The 21,423-nt window shown below is 34.0% G+C and overlaps 2 protein-coding genes across 2 annotated transcripts; one reads left to right on the top strand and one right to left on the bottom strand.

The window, feature by feature from the left end:
* Positions 1-4,388: 4,388 nt before the first annotated feature.
* Positions 4,389-6,967, bottom strand: LOC104595456 (uncharacterized). The gene is made up of 3 exons (XM_010256177.2): positions 6,808-6,967; positions 6,193-6,339; positions 4,389-4,772 (listed from the first exon to the last, which is right to left on the bottom strand). The coding sequence occupies exons 1-3, from the start codon at positions 6,862-6,864 to the stop codon at positions 4,623-4,625; spliced, it is 354 nt and encodes a 117-aa protein (XP_010254479.1). The 5' UTR covers positions 6,865-6,967; the 3' UTR covers positions 4,389-4,622.
* Positions 6,968-13,452: 6,485 nt separating this feature from the next.
* LOC109114540 (uncharacterized) lies at positions 13,453-18,713 on the top strand. The gene is made up of 2 exons (XM_019197377.2): positions 13,453-13,612; positions 15,850-18,713. Exons 1-2 carry the CDS (start codon positions 13,559-13,561, stop codon positions 18,481-18,483), a joined length of 2,688 nt encoding a protein of 895 aa, XP_019052922.1. The 5' UTR covers positions 13,453-13,558; the 3' UTR covers positions 18,484-18,713.
* Positions 18,714-21,423: the final 2,710 nt, after the last annotated feature.

Here is a 21,423-nt window from a genome sequence, read left to right as displayed (position 1 = left end):
CCCATGTTTAAATCAGGCTCAAATATTTTATCCCAGACCTAGCCCTCACAAGACTTCTGATGGGTGAGACCAGCATAAACTTTTTTAACTCTCACACAAAAAAAAAAAAAAAACAGTCCATTATCTCTCATTTAAAAAAGAAGTGCTCTCGTAACTGTGAACAACAAAACCACAACATGATATTGTGAAAGTTCAAGATTTTGTTGCTTTCATCCATCCACCATACCATGAAAAAGAGGAATTCTTCCTTCTTTATAAAAGGAGAGACAAATTTTCTCCAAACCAAATTCGTTACGCAAAAATTGCAGGCTTGCTTTTGCCACGTGGTAAGGGTGTCTCCTACACCTTTTTCCAGTGGTTCTACCATGTTTTTTCTTTTAATTTTTATTTTGTATTAGTTCCACACCATGGTTAAAGACTTAACTCTTAATAGTAATGTTTTGAAAATATATTAATGGGAAATGGGTGCTCTCTGCCTCCAGGAAATGGAATCTACTTGTGCAAGTAGATCCCACGTGAGAGCAACTCAGATCCGTGGCTGTATTTCCCTTTAATTACTGCCATTATCAATTATAAATAATTACTATTATTATAAATATTGTTAATAACTAGATATTTACTTTAATTTTATATTAAATTAAAATTATAAATATTGTTATTAAAAAATACTGTTAATAAATTCAGTAACCCAGTTTTAATAATTACTGAGTATTACAGTAATTAATTACTATAATTAAATAATTACTGATTATTACAGTAATATATATAATTAGTGAGTATAATTAATAATTACTGTTATTATAAATAATGTTAATAACTAGATATTTACTTTAAATTAAAATCATAAATATTGTTATTAAAAAATACTGTTAATAAATTTAGTAACCCGGTTTTAATAATTACTGATTATTACAGTAATTTAATAAATATACAATTAGTGATTATAATTAATAATTGCTATTGTTATAAATATTGTTAATAAATAGATATTTACTTTAATTTTACTTTAAATTAAAATTATAAATATTGTTATATTAAAAATAATTAAAAATGTTATTAAAAGTATTGTTATTGATTATTTAATAAAATATTATAATTACTGATAAATAATGTTAATTTAATTTAATTTTGGTAATTATTAATTTAATGAATATTCTTAATAAATCCTATTCATAAATTTAATAATTAATGTTATATTAAAAATAACTAAATAATATTATTAAAACTATCATAAATGATTATTTAATTAAATAGTATAATTACTTACTATTATTGATAAATATTGTTAATAACGTTCTGACAACCGACGGTTCGAACGGATGGCCCGTTTTGACAACAAAAATTACAAGCAAAAAATTATGGAACCGTTCTGGCCATTAGTTTTTGGGTCGATGGTTCGATCATTCGGTTCAAATGGACAGTCCGTTCTGGCAACAAAAATTATAGGTAAAAATTTGAGTTTGTGAGGTCTATTAAGTAGTATCATGCGTGTTATGTCATTCGAGCGTGTGACTCATACGACTTGAAAATGGAACCGTTCTGGCCACCAGTTTTTGGGTCAACGATTCAATTGTTCGGTTCGAATGGATGGCCCATTCTAACAACAAAAAATTACAGAAACGTTCTGGTCACTGGTTTTTGGGTCGATGGTTCAATTGTTCGGTTCGAATGGATGACCCATTCTGACAACAAAAATTACAGGCAAAAACTTGAGTGTGTGAGGTCCATTGAGCAGTATCGTACATGTTATGTCATTCGAGCGTGTGACTCATACAACCCGAAAATGGAATCGTTTTGGCCATCGTTTTTTAGTCGATGGTTCGACCGTTCTGTTCGAACAAACAGCCCGTTCTGACAATAAAAACTAAAAAAATCAAAAAAAACGGGCAAAAACCATTGAACGGGTCAACGGGTTGATGGCTCAACCACTCAGGTCAATGGGTCGTTGACAGATTCAACGGTTTTTTGCCAGGGATCGGGATTGGGGTAAAACAGAACTGGTTTCCTAGACGGTTCCCAATTAAAAAATAAATAAAAAAACAGATGACCCATTGTGAGGTCCATTAAGCACTACCATACGTGTTATGTCATTCGAGCGTGTGACTCATATGACATAAAAACGGAACCATTTTGGCCACCAGTGGTCGACTGTTCAATTGTTCGATTCAAACGGATGACCCGTTCTAACAACAAAAATTAAAAATTAAAAATAAAAAACAACCAAAAATCATTGAACGGGTCAACGGTTCGACCACTCGGGTCAATGGGTCATTGACTGATTCAACGATTTTTTGCCAAGGACCAAGATTAGGATAAAACGGAACCAGTTGCCTGGATGGTTCCCAATTAAAAAAAATAAAAAACAGCCAAAAACCATTGAACGGGTCAACAGATCAATGGTTCAACCACTCAAATCAATGGATCATTGACCGATTCAACAGAAACTCATCCTTTCTGATTTATCTGTAAACCTGCCAATCCAATCTGTTTTTTTTTTCTCCAAAATATTGATTAAAAATGGAAAAAAAATTATATAAGATGAGGCGGCAGTTGTTTGATTGGCAAGTGGTAACGTTCTATTGGGTTGTAGCGTGTAGGAAAAGACCTAGAATTGAATTCCGGGGATGGGATCTTCTCTTGTATGTTATCCATTCGTCTAGCAAAAGAAATGTCACCTTACGATCCTTAATTCGCTGGATTTTCACCTTGCGTCCAACCAAACAAAAAATTAATGTTCAACACTTTTTCACCATCCTTTATTCTCTGGATTTTCAATGTATTTGGTATAACGTTTTTGTTTTGAAACATTTTGGGTTTATCAATATAGATTGGATATGTGTTGTCATATGAGAGCCATTTTTGCTAAAATGTACTTTAGACTTCATCCCTCCTCTACCCGGGAAAAAAAAAATCAATTTGATGACACTTTTACAAACAGCCTCCAAGACTACATTTTTAAAGTATGTCTGTTTCAATTGTAAACGATCAAAGGCTCGGTTTAAAAAGAGAATAAATAAATAAATAAATAAATATATATATATATATATATATATATATATATATATATATATATATATATATATATTTGTATTCCTTTCAAATTAAGCCCAAGGCTGTGTTTGGTTGTAGTACAAATTTATTTGTATTAATACAAATGCATGGAAGTGTAAATGTAAAAAATGCAATTTTTTGTTTAATCTTGTTTTGGATTTTACTTTATGCCGTTTCATATCTTAATTTACTTTATTTTTACTGCAATCAAACAAAATAAAATAAAATTTGAAACAAGGTTTTGCATCAGTGCAAATTTAATTGCATTGCAATCAAACACAGCCTAAATAACAATTGTGTTCATGTAAAAACAGCAATAGTAGCAAAATAACCTTTATTGCACTCGATAACCAAACACAGCCTAAATAACAATTGTATCAGATTCTCAAGGGGTTGGCATATGTAGCACGGGTAGAATTCTAAAATATCCTTGCAATTCCAACCATGTTAGTCTGTATTGTATTAGTATCCGTTGATGGTATTGATGTCAAAAAAAAAAAAAAAATTAAGGCTGCGTTTGAAACAATGCAAATAAGTGTGAGTGCAAATATGTAGAGTGTAAAACAATTCATATAAATTGCAAAATTGGGTCAGTTTTGCACCGATAAATTTATCTTCTTACCAAACATACTTTTAGCTGTAATGGATGCAAACATGAATTATTCCAATAAAGCATATGCTTTTTTTTTTATCAAAAGCCCACTTGAATACAAATTTATTTTTTTTTATTAATGTAGTTTAACATCTTATTATCAATGTAAATATGCATTGGTCTGTCATTTGTCAATGCATAAATGTAATGTTGTCAAATACAAGCAAAAGTGAACCAGAGTGCAAATTTACCCTGAACTGAAATTTACACTTCATTTGCATCATTTCCAAATGCAACCTAAAGCAAAATTAAAATAAATGATCATTAAAACTAGTATTATACTTGTAGTCAATCAGATTTAGACTGATATTATTGACCATGGGATGATTTTTATGACTTTCTCATGTGCATTCATGTATATATGTTAATTATTCCATGGCATTGTACCTGAGCATGCATCCCTATTTGTATCTTAGGCTCAGTTTGGAAGGAATATAAATACAAATATGTACAATGTAAATACATACAAAATAATATAAAATACAAGGTTTTACACTTCTATATATTTGTATTTGTACTATCCTTTAAAACTGAGCCTTAGGTTCTATTTGCTTGCGATGCGATTCCATTTGTATTAGTACAAATGAATGAGAATTATGCAAAATTTCGTTTGTTTTTTACTTGGCTTTTAAATTATTCTGCTTTAATTTTCATTGTATATTATATACACTGCAAATAAACAGAATAAAGTGAAACACGACAAAGTTAGACCATTATTGGACTCTAACTCATAGATGATGAAGAGAGAGAGAGAGAGTTACATTATGAGAGAGAGTGAAATACTCTCCCTTCTTACAAGAATGAAACAACATAACCACCTCCATAAGGGAAATGGCTTAAGCTAATAACAGAATTACAACATGATGGAAAGAAATAGTAATTCTGACTTGTGGGTATAACAAATTAAGTAGTCTCCGTCTCACATCCTATCCTTAGCCAGGGTAATGCCAGGGTTATCTTCGTTGTTGAGGTTGCCAGGGTTATTGGAATTACCGTCGGTGTTCATCCCCAGAGTGTTCTTCACTTTTTCAGCTGCGTCTTGAGCCATGTTCTTTACTTGCTCCCCAGTCTCCAATAAAATATACATATAACAAGTTAGAATAATACATAGATAAATGACTCTGGTTTGAGAATAACCAATCCATTTTTATTCGATCGACTTATTGTGAACCGGCCTAGTTTGGAGTGATCAAAAACATTGCCATGCTTTTTTTGGTATTACATAATACACACTAGTGGGGATTTAGGGGGGCTTGGGCTCACACAGAGCAAATTGGATATCTATTACCATTTATAAAAATGAGAATGATCAATTTCTTTGGTCGAACACTCTGATTTTTATTTCCAATTTTACCTCTTTTAATATTTTTGAATTGATTGGCGAACAAACTCAAAGCCTTTTATTTTGCCCCTATATATAACAAAAGACAAGTGTCCCAAAATACTAATAGCAAAAGTATACATGATTTCTCTCAATTTATTTCTACAGTGAGCATAAGCCACGTGCAAAGAAGTGAGGGCCCACTTCTATTTCAAGTACACTTGTTTAAAACTGTATTTGGAGGCTCTACATGAAGGCAAAAAATTTCATGGCAATGTATACGTGGTGCGCTACTGTGGAGATTATGATGTAAAGGAAATGTTAGGACATAATTTCATGATTTGAAAATTGTGAAATAATTTTTAATGTCAAACTATTGAGGTTATTAATAGTTAAAAAGTAATAGTAATAAGTTTTAAAATGATTTACAATTATTACAAAAATATTGATAATTTAATAATAATTATTTTGTTATTCAATAATTTGATAATTTCATAATGATGGTAATTTCACTAGTTTTCATAAAATTGGTCATCATACCCACCTCACAGTCCTTACAACCGTGCCATCTCCCATGAATAAAAACATACAAGAATGATAATGTTCCCAATGCAATGCATGGCTACACAGGACTGTGAGAGATAGGTGTGAGGACCAATTTTGTGAGGATGAAATCAGAAGCCTTGGTAGAGGCCCACTAGCCATACCACATGGATTCTGCAATTCTATGGGTTTAATGCCATGCCTCCTTTTTTGAAAGGATGCAGAGTGACCATCTCAAGTAGTGGGTCATCAGCATATTGAAGGGTCTAACCAGTGTTAAATCCAATTTGGAGTAGCTACTGCTTCAACTTTTGCAGTTGGGGTCCTCTCTCTCTCTCTCTGGGTCATCTGTTGATGATCTTGAATTGGGCAATGTCATAAGATTGATAGAGATCAGATACATAGGACCAGATGGGTTGGAGACAAATCATGTACACCAAGTTGGACAACCTCTCACAAGTGAATATGCTAGAATTCTGTACACATGAGCCACATGAGACCCACACCTTATCCATGTGAACTATTCACTCATACTAGATTGTTCAGCCCAATGTGTATGATTTTGTTTCTAGCCAATCTGAACTCAGATCACATATATATATTTTAACCACAGAAAGATCTGTACCTGTTGAAGAAAGGTTGTCGTTTGGTCCATTGTTTCTTTGGCGGAATTTCTAATAGATTCGGCAGTTTCAGCTACCTTATCCTTGGCAGCTAGGACAGTTTCAGCTACCTTCTCCTGGCTCATCATACTCGTCTCATCCTTCCTAGCCTGCCCAAAAATTAACAAAAAATGTGGAAGAGAAAAAGAAATTGGGAGAGAGAGACAGTGATGTCATGACATTCATGGATTACATTTCAAGTATGACAGTGAATTCATCATGATTAATTATTATTAGGGAAAAGTACGGATAGGACACAGGCCCAATGCAGATTTATGACTTTTACTGTAGAATTATAAACATTCAAAATGTCAATAATCCACACTCTATGCATCAAAGCTCACCTTTAAATTGGCATCAATTCCGAATTAACACCTATCCCAACAGTACTTTAGGCCTATAAATTCTGACCCTGGACTGAACCGTCATTCTCCCTTAATACGAAAAAACATGTATGGCATGACACAACATTTAAACAGATTAATTGAAACTCTCAAAGCATTAATGATGAAACAGGATTCATAGGGATAAGACTTAGATGACGATGACGATGTAGAAAATCCAGAAAGGTCAATCACCTGTGCGTGATTGGTACTTTCAATGGCATCGTATCTTATATTCTGCTGGCTTGCCATCTTTCTTTAATTTCTTCTTTGAATCAACACAAAAACGAAAGATATAGAGATATGACAAGGGGCTTGAACCTCTTTTAGTCTCCCAAATTCTCTGTGTGAAGCGCAAAGTTCTTTGGATGGTCATTTATAGCTTTTAGTGTCCATCTGTAGGGTTACCACGTACGTGTAATACCCATTAATTAGATGGCTCTTGAGACTTTGGGTAAAGCAAACCCTTCCAATACATTTCCGCTTGACCAGGGCCTTGAAAATGATGAACGCCTCAAACAAGAAGCTCTTTGGGAGGAGAAAGATGTCATCAAAAGAAAATATTTTAACAAGAAATTCTCCTCAGATCTGAAAGATAGGCCTGAAGGAGTCCGATCTCTTAAATTTAAGGCTTTGTGCTAAGTTCTTTGATTGTGTTATATCCAAGACGATAGTCGCACCCTTTAAGTACGCATACTAAGAAATTGTTTAGTATCGATGGTGTTTATAAGATAAACGTTTTGTACGATTTTGTCTTAAAAGATGAGGCAAAATCTGTTTTAAACCTTTTGTACAATTTTTTTACATATCAGCATCATTAGGTGCCATATAAGCCAAACAGTAAAAAGTCGGTCTTGAAAATGAAAAACATCAAAATTGGTGTTTTTAATAATTGGTTCACACGATTTTCAAGAGAGTCATTTATCAGATAAATGGCTCGACCAAATAACTTTTTAGGCATTTTTTGTTAAACGCATCTCCAATGCTGAACTGGCACCATTTTCTTCCAAAAGCTATATCGATACCAAACACCATCTAACTAAGCACCACTCTCATTTTTGAGATTCTTGACTGATCATCAAAAACATTCATGATGAATTCGGATGTATTCTTTAACGGTTAATGTACAACTTAACACAAAGACTTAAGTTTAAGTGATTTTACCAAAGTGCCTTCCTGCACATGACTTTGGGCTTGGGCTTAAAAGTTAAAATAGGGCTCCAGTCATCTGTTTCTGAAGTAACAGAACAAGGGTTTTCACCATGGACAAATGGTTCCTAGTCATATGTTTAGTGAACCCATAGAGATATGGGCCGAGTTTGAATTTAGGACAAAAAAAAAGGAAATAATGAAGAGGTTCCCTCCCATAGTAAAGGGATACAAAGTTCATAGTTTTGAACTTGAGTCAGAATCCTCTGCACCTTTTTCCTGCACTTGTTGCGTTAAGGAATCAGGTTGTGTTTGGCATGCTTTTAAAAGAATTGATTATGGTGAATTTTGTGATTCTAAGAATCACTTTTAGGTTTGAATTTATGAAAATTGTTGTAATGAGTTCTTTTTTCTAGGTTCAAAATTTATTCCAGGAATTGATTCTTTGAACCTAAAAAGTCTAAAGATTCTTTAAACCTAAAGGTCTTGATATTAAAGCAGTGATTTATTGGAGCATAATTATAATGAATTCTGATGCAGTCCTCACAACTGTTCTAAGATGTTCTCAATGCACTGCTGCAAAAGGATGTAAGGACAATGTGAGGACCAAATCTGGTCTGAAAATTATACGAGTTTTCCACTGATGTTATTGGTTTGGAGCTTGGGTCTCTTGAAAACAAAAAGTCTAAGAGTATGGGGTCCAGCTGCACATCAGGAATATTTCCCATACATGTATGTTAAATTCAAAGGAAGAAGAGGGGTCGTAAATTCAAAAAAGGTCAACACCTAAATAATCAAAGGAAAAAGAGGTGTGTAAATCCTCAAAGCCAAATAAAGGTTGTCACCCACTATATTTGACATGATTTTATGTTTTCTTTTTTATCCTTTAGGAGTCTATGTTTCATTGGTTTGGTTCGCTGAGGGGTAAGGTCTATGTCCTGGCGTAGTTTGGAAACAAATCACATTCAAAGAAGCTTCAAAGAAAATAACCAAAGCCGTAAAACAAGAAGAAGAATAATTCTTCACTAAATAATTAAGAAAAAAACAACAGAACTTTACTAGTTTTGGTCTAGCTACTCTTTATATAGACTTCTTTACACCCTTATGCCTCCTACAAGAAAGTTCCCTAATCTAATTGAACACTCCTTATTAGAACCCTACTAAATCTCTTCAAAAAAGCAAGAAAGTCCTAATTTAATACAAATTCGAAAATCTCGTTGAAATGCTAACTTAGTAATGCAAATCAAGATAGATAAATCCTACAATGATGCTATCTTGGTAAATACGAACTGAAATGGGTCATCGGAAGCCAACCTAATAAATGTTTACTCAATTGGGCCAAATCCCGTACTGCATCATGTCCCCCCTCTTTTAATTAATAAATTTTCTTTTTTCTTAAAAAATGAAAAAAAAAACTTGGAGAGGTATTCCCAATGTGTGATTAGATACCTATGCTTTGAGAGTTTTTTCTTTCAAGATATCTCATTACACTGGTTTGATGAATAATAAGAACTTCCATGATCAACTTTTTTGTTTCTCTCTTATTTTCTATGAAACCAAGCATAACCTAAGTTCTAGAGGCCAATTGCTTAGTATAGCAAGTGAGGAGGGAAAGTACAGCAGCTTCGGATTCTATGTTACATATGGTGTTTGAATTATGAAAAAATATATATTCACATATGCAAGAGGAAGCATTTGCCCCCTCTCTTTGTTTTTCTACTACATGACCAATCACCGGTGTATCTCTCTTCTAACTTGCTTCCAATTCCTGAAATCCCTTTCGTACCTACTTTCTATCTTTCACTTTGAAACGTTTTTTCTTCTTAAAATCCTCTATCCTATCTCTTCTCTTACTTTCTCTCTCACTCCAAATTAAAAATCTTACCCTCTTATATTGGATTTTTATTTTTATTTTTTGCCCATGCTTGTGCATCTAGGGATGCAACTTGGGTGGTCTCAAGTTAGGATTTTATCAAAATTTGAATGGAATAAGCCTGAAAACCACGACTCAAGTTTAGAAGAGGTGGATACGAATTAAGCTTTTCACAAGTAATTCGAGCTCAACTCGTGAAAAACTCGATACGGCTCGGTCTAAACTAAACTTCAAGCCAAACTCAAGCTCAATATATAGGCTCATTTGCTAATTGAGCTGAGCTCAAGCCTGATAAAGCGCTCAACTCATGAGGCTCATGAGTCTAATTGAGCTTTTATAAAATATTATATATATAATATTTTTATTTTTTATATGTACAATAATAACTAGTCGAGTCGAGCTTGAACTTACAAGCTTTAGAGTTGAATTGAATTTGAGCTCAAGTCTTTAGCTTGAATTGAGCTCGAGCTCGAACTTGAGCCTCATATATTTAGGTAAGCTGAGCTCAAATAGCCAGATATTCGGCTCATCTCGGCTCAAGCCCACCCCTACTCAAATGTAAAATTTTTAAATTAGATAACTAACTTGCACCCCTAGTGCATCCACAAGGATGCACCCCTAGTGCATCCACAAGGATGCACCAGTTGTCCTGCTTGTATCTACTATCTATACCATATATTATATTAATTAGGAAGGTAACTATGAAACTCTCCCTTTAAAATTTAATTCAAATGTGAGATTAGCTAGGTATGTATTCTCTATCCTTTTTCTTTAAACTTTTGTTTTTCTCTTTAAGTTGCATAAGAATGCAGTGAAAAAAATCCATTTTGTAAAAGTTAGTTGATGGAAAAATCCATCATGTAAAAGACTATCGGTTTAAAATTGCATGGACTGTTGGGAATTTTTAAGTGAGAACGGATGTAAAAGTACATCGATTTTATCGATGCATCATTTACATTGATTAACAATGTAAAAGTCAACAAAAAAATAGGATTACATTGACTTTTTATGTAACTTTTACATGGGAAACAAGTGGCTGCAAAAATAGATTGGGTGTAGAGTTTTACACTGGTCCACTTTTACACCGAAAACAAACAAGTGTAAATTCAAGCCAACAGTTAAGTTTTACATCAATTAACATTTACACCTCAATCAAATGCAGCCTTATGTTTTAGTACCATATGACCAATCACTATTGTTCAGCTCTCTTGTAACTCTTAAACTCCTACTTTCTCTCTTCCAATCAAAATGATTTTTCCCTTCCTAAAATTTTCTCTCCAAATTCTTATCCTACTTTCTTTCTTCCAATTCAAAATGTTTTTTCCTTCCTGAAAATTTTCTCTCCTAACTCTCCTCCTACTTTATATTCTCACCAATATATATATATATATATATATATATATATATATATATATATATATATATATATATATATATATATTCTTTAAAAGTGTTGGAAATTCGATGCATGGGCTCTCATGCTAGTATATATAGTAAAACAAAGCCCTCAAACAAGGGGCTCTTCCTTCAAAAGTGGCTACCCTTCCATATTCGAAAAAGGGGTTTAAATAAAATTTAATTCGAATGAAATATACATAGAGAGAGAGATGGTCCCATGTCTGTTGTTTTCTAATCTAGTTTCCTAACTCAAATTAAAAAACCCAACACAGAGGATTTCAAGAAATTTTGTTGTCCAAGTTATATTTTCTGAAAAAAAAAAGATGTTTTACGAATTAAGACTTACATGGATATATAGTGGGTCTCAAATAAAATACTTATGCTGATGACCTAGTAGTCCAAATTAGGGGTGCCCATGAAAAACCGAAAAACCGAACCGAATAGAGAAAATTAAACCGCAAAATGCGGTTAACCGAATCGATCAGTTCGGTTTGGAATTTTTGAAAAACTAAAGGACCGATTCGGTTTTTCAGTTAACCTACAAAAAATGACAGTTAACTGAACCGACCGGTATATATATTTTATATATTTTTTTAATATGTCACATATTTTCTATATATTATATATAAATATATATAAATACATTCTTATATTATATTTATAATAATCTATTTATAAATATATTATATATTTTTAAAATATTTATAATATATTATATATCATTTATTATTTATAATATAATATTATACATATATTTATATAATATATATTATAAATATAAAAAAATCGAAGAACCAAAGAACCAAACTGGTCAAAAACCAAAACCGGCGGACCAATTAACTGGTGGTACCGGTTTGGAGAAATGGAAAAACCGATACCACCGGTTTGGTTTTGCAAAAATTGCCCATGGTTCGGTTAACCGAACCGTGAACACCCCTAATCCAGATGATATTGACACTCCTCCAAGTGGGTGGTGTGGGATCAAATCTCTAGAATCACAATCTCTCCTTCTCCTTGGTATGGCTAATGAACCTTACGTGCACCCTGATCAGCCCCATTCATGTTAATTACCTTTTAGTGTGTAGTATGTAATACCAAAAAAAATACAAAAATACTTACTTATAGTTGTTTAATGCATAGTAATTAGCTAACGAAAATAAAAGATAAATACCATGGTTTTCAAACTGCCATTGACCTAAACAGTCAAACCGTTCGGCCTGGGAACTGTTTAGGCAGTTGGTTCCATTTTACCCCAAACTCGGTCCCTGACAAAAAACCGTTGAATCAATCAATGACCCATTGACTTAGGTGGTCGAATCATCGACTCATTCAACGGTTTTTGGCCATTTTATTTTTTATTATTTTTTTAATTTTTTTATTAGAATGAATCGTCTATTCAAATTGAATGATCAAAACATCAACCCAAAAATCAGTGGCTAGAATAATTCCATTTCCAAATCGTTTTTTAAAACCATAATAAATACATGGAGAATCCTAACAAAAACTAATGGTAATAAGGCAAAATCAATAATATATTCTATGAAAATTGTTACAACATAGCTCAAACATGAATGATGATATGAAATCAATGTTAAGACTCCCTAAATCCGGTTGGATTTCACTTCAATTACGAGACAGGTTATTTTGATAACCAAATCTGAATTTGTCTGGAAAGAACCCAAATCTGTTTGACTCAGTTCTTGAGTTATACAGCCCTACTCAAAGCTAGCAGTACGTTAGATATATATTCAACAGACCATGATCCATGATATCCAGGATTTAAACTATTTATCTCCACGGTGGGTTTAACCAGCTCAGTAATGGGTCCCAATCGTCTGAGTTCTGGACATCTAGCAAGTGATGTGCCATGCGCCATGGCGGTGCCAAGGTATCAAAAGAGGTTTCTGACTCTACAGGGACCCATACTTTGGCTCTGAGCCCTCGTACTTAGCTTGACGCCAACCATTTCGATCAGATTGCATCCACCTAACGTTACCATGGCCAAATAATCTCCACCGCCCTTCAGAAGAAATTACTTAAGAGGATGAATACAAAAACAGTCACAAATATCCATTTCTTTGATTATTGATCTTTTCGTGAATGCTGCAGCCACGTTTCCCCACCAAGAACCCAGATGATTCCGAAGATTCTATCTCCCAAACTTTCAACAAAGCAATGTGGCAATCAAATATAGAGATTGCTCATCCTCCTAGATCTAGATGTCTTTCTGCTCGATCTTCTAGGCTCTAGCCACAGATTATTGTGTTATTCTGTCTTCTAGCTATTTTAATCTCTCCCTAGAAAAACCCATCTGACCAATATCAGCCTCATAGCTTACACTTGTTGAGAAGCTGGACACGAGTCCAACATTTTTAATTTTGCAGAGGTTATAAATATGCATGCGCAAGAGACTCTAGTCGTTACAGAAGATCTCGATCAATCTATTTATCGGCGATTCCAAATTCGAAAGTTCTGTTGAGTTATTTGGTGCAATCGTTCTAATCCAACCTGCGCAGGAGGAGAAAGATGGCAGATCAGGAGCAGTTGTACAGAACCAGCGAGGCTGAAGACCAAGCTCAGGTAAGTACTTGAACACTCTCAAAGTAGTCATGAACCAGAGTTGCATGTTTAGTTGGTTTCATCTACCCACTGATTGAAACTGTAGCACAGTGATCACCAGAAATAGTATTCAAGTTTTCTGCGTTTGGTAAAAAATGCTGAACCAGCAAATTTGCATTCTGGTTCAGTTTTAATTTGCAGGTATTTCCTGTATTGAAAATGAGAGTAAATTTTCTTTTCACGTATTTGCCTTCAAAATCGGAGCAAAATTTAGATATATACCATTCAAAATTTCTCCTAATTTCCTTATGCATCCACTCAGTTTGTCCTCTGCTTTTTTAATCACAAGTGTGTTAATGGAGTGTTCGGATGTCTTACCCACACATCACTACACTACAACCTTACATTCCGAACATCTCACCTATTTGCATGTTATCATAGATATTAATTCTCAATATATAACTGTAGTATCCTTTGCGTACTTACCCACACATCACTACATTGAGAACATCTCACACATCACTCAATATATAACTGTAGTGTCCTTTTGGGTGGGTGTGCTTCTTATGGGTAGCGTCCTATGGATATGGGTGTATGGGTGTGAGTAGGACTCTGGGTAGCGTCCTATGGGTGTGAGTAGGACTTGAACCTGTCCGTTTTTAATGGATTTAGATTAGATTGAGTTGGATTGAACCAATATCATGTTCACAAGCGTCAATGGAATAGGTTTGGGTTGGAAGTAATCTAAATTAAAACCAATTCAAAATATTCTATTCATCAGTTTAAAATGGTCCAATGTGGGTTGGAACTAAATATAATTAAAATCAATTTCAACTTGAATAGATTTAGGTTCAAAATGATTCAGAATATTCATCCATTCAAAATGGTACACATGTTAATGGATCAGGTTTGTTTTGGAACCAATTTGAACATATTCTGGTCTAAAATTATTCAAAATATTCATCAGTTCAAAATGTTTACATTGGCTTCCATTAGAGCAAACCTGTTGTTACACCGTTCTAACAGCACAGCTTTTTGTAACTTTTGTCTTGGGATACCCATGAAATAAAGTACAAAAGTATGGAGATATTTTCCCCGAATGGGTTTTGCCCTGACTGAACTCGTCAATGAAGAGTGATGAAGAGTTAGATTTGGGTTGGAACTATTCCAAATTAAAACCAATTGAAGAGATTCTGGTTCAAAATGATCATTTATCAGTCCAAAACGATCTAGATTGGAACAAATTTGATTCAATTGACACCCTGCCATTCATAACAGACACAAATATACATCCTAAAATATATGGGTCAACATCCAAATTAAAACGAGAGATTGCATATATACACTGTACTGTAATCTTGGAGAGACCTAATTCGAAATTGCTACATCAAGTGGTACTTACCAGAAAACCCTTGACAAGTTCTTATCTGTATATCTAGATTAATCTTCCCCAGCATTTATGGGTGTCGTCTGTAGCAGTAGACATCAAGCAAACATTTAATTTTCACTCAATGAATATGTTTTGTAGAATACAAATAAAACCTATTTACATGAACCGTATGTATATATTATATTTATAGTATTTATGAACGTATTTACATTTGCACTCTGATTATGATGAATGGTTGTTTATCAATAAATGCAATGAATGACATATTTAGTATATGTTTGGTTCCGTTAGAGTTTATTGAGAGGCCATTTATTACTTTTAAGTTTATTTGTATTATTCTACTTTAAACATTTTTTCATTTTAGACATTTTACTGTTTTTTGTTCAACCGTTGAACATCACTTTAAAGGTTTATTGTTTTCTACGTCATATTAGTACACCCATAAAAGCATGCCACATTTTGTTTTAAGAAATATCGGGAGGAAACAAATTTGATATTTCTTCAATATGTACAAAAAACCAAACATTTTAGTTTGTTAGTGTTTATTTGATAGATGGTGAAATCAAGTAGTGGTTTCATATACAATAATAAACACAAACGCCCTGTGGTGGTGTTTTTTAACCAAAACATTGACTTAGTTTGGCATGCCATAAAGGGTTGTATATTTGTAGTATGCATGATAAATATGGATAGTCGGATGTTGCATGTACATTGATATTCATGTGCTGCATGCATGGTCGTGGTTACGTACTAGTGAAGTAAATTGAAAACCATCATATTTCATTCATTGTATGATGCGTGGTTCATGTAATGCATATGCATGCAAATTGTTATGATGCTTCCTACTCTTTGCATGGTGGGTTTACAGGAGGAAATGGATCACCAGATGATGAAAGAAAGAGAGACCCAAGAGGACATGAAGGACAAGGCTTACGAAGCCCAGGATACACAAGAGAATGCCCAAGTTGTAGGAGGTCATACCCAAGAAATCAATAAGGATCCAAAGGAGAAGATGGATGAAATAGAAGAAAATAAAGAGTTGATGAGCATCCAAACTACTGAAGACCCTCACCAAGAGATAATTGACCAAACAAAAAGTCATTTCGATGACACCATCGACAAGCCAAAAGACAATAACATATCAGAGAGTGCACAAAGTTTTGACGATCATTCTGTGGAGAAGATGGATGAGCCAAACAACAAAGCATCGAAGACTGTCCAAGTTCTTGAAGGCCACGAGGCATCAAATGTTCAATTTTTCAATGAGCCAGAAAGTAAAGAATCATCAATTGTTGTCCCAGTTGTTGAAGACCACCCCCAAGAGAGTAAAGATGACCAAATAAAAATGGAAGAACCAAAAGACAAGACATCAGAGATTGTTGGAGCTCTTGAAGGTTATACTCAAGAGACCGAAGACCCGATTGATGAGCCAGAAGACAAAGTATCAGACACTATTCAAGTTGTTGAAGGCCATCCCCAAGAGACTAAAGACCAAATAGATCAAACAGGTGAGGCATCAGACATGGTTCAAGCTCTCGAAGGTCACCCCCAAGAGATAAAAGACCAAACAGAGAGTTATTTTGAGAAACAATCTGATGATTATTTCGAAGATAGTAATCTTGAGGACAAGTCAAACGAGTCAAATAACAAGATGAACAAGCCAAAAGATGATGCATCCCAGATTGCTCAAGCTCTCCAAAGTCATCCCCAAGATCAAATTGATAAAAATGAGGCGTCAGACATTATTCAAGCTCTCGAAGGTTACCCCGAAGAGATTAAAGACCAAATAGAGAATTATTTTGAGAGACAAGCAGATGATTCTTTTGATGATAGTAATCTTGAGGACAACGCAAATAGATTAACAATGGATAAAGTAGAGAATATTGATGCAGAGAAGGACAAGGCGTTGGAGACTACACAAGCGGCAAAGAATGAGGCATTGGATGCTACCCAAGTTATTGAAGGCCATGCCCAAGAGACCAATGATCAAACAAAGAATTATCTAAAAGAGAATAGGAACGAGCTAGAAGATTGTGAAGCATTGGAGACTATCCAAATTACGGGAAGCCAACCTCATGGCAAGGCATTTGGTACTACCAAAGCTGCAATAGGTCGAATTCGAGAAATTAATGACCAAATGGATAGTTATCTCAAGGACAAGGTGTTGGATACTGCCCAAGCTAAAAGAACCTATGCACAAGAGGCTAAAGACCAAATTGGCAATGAAAAGGGTGAACTATTAGACACAGTTAAAGAGGCAAATGAAAAAGGGTTACAAAATAACCAAAATGTCAGAGGTAATGCTCAAAAGGTTCATATGAGCAATCTTTTCAAGGAGGAAATGGATAAGTCTAAAGATAAGGCACAAGAGAGTGCTCTGACTATGAAAGGCAATCTCCAAGAGACAAATGACCGAATAGATAGTTATGACAAGATGAACTCAACAAAAGACAAGGCATTGGATATTGCCCAAGCTACACTAGGCTACACCCATGAAGCTAAGGACCAAACAAGCAAATATTTTAAGGATAAAATGGGTGTTACAAATGAAAAGGTACAAGAGATCACCCAAACTGTTGAGAACAAAGACCAAATGAGTAGTTATCTTAAGAGTAAGATGGATGCCACAAAGGGTAGGGATTCAAAGATTGCCAAAATTGCTAAAGATCTTGACCAAGAAACCAAGGATCAAATGGTCAACTATCTCAAGGAAAATATGGACATAGCGAAGGATAAAGAATCAAAGATTGCCCAAGATGCTAAAGATATTACTCAAGTTACCCAAGAGCAATTTGGTAGCTATCACAAGGACAAAGCAAACATAGAAACGGACCAAGCTACCAGAGGTTATGTCGAAGTGGCTAAGGACCAAAGGGGAAGTTATCACAAGGACAAGACATGGGGCGAAACTACTCAAGTTGCTGGAGATTATTCTCAACCAATCAAGAACCAAACAAGTAGTTATCTCATGGACAAGAGAGACACTACCAATGATAAGGCAAACAGGTTGAATATGACAAAAGACAAGGTATTAGAAACCTCTCAAGCCATTAGAGGCCGTGCCCAAGAAAACAAAGAGCAAAGAATAAATCTTCTTAAGGACAACATAGATGCATCAAAGAAGTTAAATGTGGATATCAAAGGTCGTACCAAAGAGACAAAGGGTCAAAGAGGTAACTATCTTAATGAGAATGAGAAGAATGGTGCAAGAAAAGACAAGGCATCAGAAACTGTTCAACCTACACAAGACACTACCAATTCAGATAAAGAGAAGAGAGGAAATTTTTTCCAAGAAAGGGCTGAGGAAGTCAAGGGGAAGGCGTTGGAGGCTGCCCAATTTGTTCAAGGCACAACACAAGCAGGCATGGAGATGACGGGTGGTTTTCTACAGCAGACAAACGATCAAGTGAAGAGCTTGGCCCAAGGTGCTGCTAATGCAATGAGGGAAACACTTGGTATGGATGACAAAAATGAAGATGGAACAACTACTTACAAGGACTAGTTGATATGCAACTACTTTAGTGATCAGTGCCTCATTTGTTGTGTTGGAAGTGTTATCCAGGGGCTGCTTTGTTTTCAATGTTTTAGGCAAGTTGGTTGAAGTTTGTGTGTAAGTGGAGTCATTTGGTGTAATTAAATAGTTTGAAAACTATGTTATGGCCAAAAGTAATTTCTTTCGTGTGTAATTTAAAAAAAAATGCAATTTTATATTTCCTTTTTCTTAGTGGGTAATCCTATGGTATATATAATGATTTATTCTTTATTTAACAATTAAATACCAGAAATATACCACAATTTAATACCATTGAAATGCTTGTTTATGTTCACAATTTTCTTTCATATGTTCTTAAGTGAATCCTACAAAGCCACTCTACTCATTGACTATCTGTTTTCTGTAGATGATGAAGGATGGTTTGTGTATAAGAAACAAAATTGATTAATTTTAAATTCCATGTAATAATGGCTACCATACAAATGTTCTTCCATATACTTCAAGCTCAAATTTTCTTGTAAGAAATGAAAACATTTTGTTTTGAACAATTGATTTATTTACTCTTTCTTAGTGCAAATACATCATGTATAAATTTCTCAATTTGTCTTGATTTAAAGTTATCATGTTTCATGTTTGTGTCTAATTAATTCTATCCCAGAAATTGGACTACGTGACGATTAGAATTAAAAGTTATGGGAAGGGGTGTTTCTAGGGACTGATTGGTGACATTTCCCTACCACCCCTAGAAGGGGATATATGGGCAATTCCTAGAAGCACAATTATGGGCATGTTTTCTTGTATGAAAGTTCTATAGTTTCCTAGTTGGACTAAAGCTCCTTTTTCCTAGGTTCGAGACCAATTTCCTAGGTTACAAGCTTATTTTTTACTTAAAGAATCTTCATATCCAATACTTTCTCTAATGGTCTTTGTTTGTAAACAAGAACACTAGACTATGCAAATATTTTTCTTTGTGTCACTGCTTTTTGGTTTTATCTGTTTTCAAATTATGCATGATTCATTTCTTCAATACATCTATTATTAAGACATGAAGAAGTTAAAGAGCATTTAATTTTATCTGCCTTCATCTTACAGATGTTTCCTAGTCTTTTCATCATCATATATTAAGAATTATTTATTTTCCATTTAATAGACATCTATGAACAGTCTCTTAAATCAAACTATGTCTACTAATTCCACTTGATTTGAGTGGCCAAGATTTCTTGAGGAAATGTTATTATGTTATAGGTAGTCTTGGGGATATTCTATAAAAAAGGAATATTCTCATCTAAGGTTATTATGTTAATGTTATAATTACAAGAAAGTTGTATAGGTGAATGACAACTCACGAAGCAGAATCTTGTCCCGTTTAAACGCTAAAGAAGGAATTTTCATGTGAAATTTTGTAGGGTGGGGTTTTCAAAGGTCTTGGAATTGTTGGTGGGGTCAAATGAGAAGAGCCAAAAAAAGATTCTTGCTTTGATAACAACATTTAGGGGGTGTCAATTAGTCATGTGAAGCATTTAGGGGGGATTTGCAATTCAAAGGGGGTTATAGTGTCCACTTTTTGGGTGTTGACAACAACATTTCTTCTATATATAGGTACAATATCCACGGAAAATGTGAATGATATACAACACTCTCTAGCTCTTTACCTGTCTTCCTCGCTAACCAACCTCTTCGGCTCGACCCAATGGCCCCTTGCTCACTTACTGACTTAAGCATCAGAAAACTCACCCTAAGAACATAATTCGAGACTCTTAATTTAACCCTTTTATAGGTTTTTGGAAGTAACTCAGTTTAACTACTCACCTTAGTTCACCCTTTTTCATCCTCTTTAGTTGTTGCCCAAATTTTGATAGCAACAAGGTGAGACCATGGTCTTAAATTTGAAACCTTTAGTTGTATAATAGGGTATTTTATTTCTCTAAGTTATATCAACATTCATACCTGTTTCATACATTATTCTTCACCTAGTATGCTAGTTTACTAAATGAGTATTCTTACTAGTACAATAGTTGTAATTATAGGTAGTCTTTCTATCTTGTCATCATCCTTGTTCTCTTTATACCACAAAATTACAGATGTTTGTACACTCCTATAGGCATAAAATAACACTTTGTCTTCTTCCAAGATAGTACAATAGTTGTAATTACAGATGTTTGTAATTATAGGTAGTCAACTAAAATTTTCAAAACCATACGGAGCGTATTGTTAATTTACCCTAGGAAAATTGTATATTAACTATCATTTTGCAAGAACATCTATCTCTCAGGGGCCAATAATGGACTATTAGTGGCTGAACGGAATGATTTATTGTTTTGTTTCTTAGGTTGTGTTTGGTTATAATGCAAATTTTATTTGCATCGATGGTAATACAAATGATTTGAGCGCAAATTTTGATTTTTTTTTCAAATTTCATGTTACCTTGTTTGATTGCAGTAGAAGTGAAGTAAAATAAGACTTGCATTCTTTTCATTTGCACTCCCATATTTGTACTAATCAAATAAAATTACAATGCAACCAAATGCAACATTAGGTTCAGTTTGAGAAGAGTGCAAATACAAATTTGTCCATACAAGGTATAAAAATATCATTGCAAGGTTTTGTAATTTGTAATATACATTTCTGTATTTACACTCTTCCCAAACAGAGCCTTGGTAAATAAATTATTAAATATGAATATTTTATAGGGAAACTTCCGGATTAGTACCTTGTACTTTAAGCCTAGTGTCACTTTGGTCTTTGAACTTTAAAACGTGTCAATTCAACACCTAAACTTTCAAAATGTGTCAATTTAATCCCTAATGTTAGCAACTCGTCAATTATTTGTATCACATGGTGATATATGCGACTTAAAGCATTTAAAAACATCAAAAATACCCTTCAATAAAAGCCATTGTTCATTATCTTTTACCTTAAGACTGAACCAAAATAGACATTGTAGTCGCA

This window comes from Nelumbo nucifera, chromosome 2 (assembly GCF_055504915.1).
Source record: "Nelumbo nucifera cultivar China Antique chromosome 2, China Antique-T2T, whole genome shotgun sequence".
Taxonomy (NCBI): domain Eukaryota; kingdom Viridiplantae; phylum Streptophyta; class Magnoliopsida; order Proteales; family Nelumbonaceae; genus Nelumbo; species Nelumbo nucifera.
This window is presented reverse-complemented; position numbering and strand designations above follow the sequence as displayed.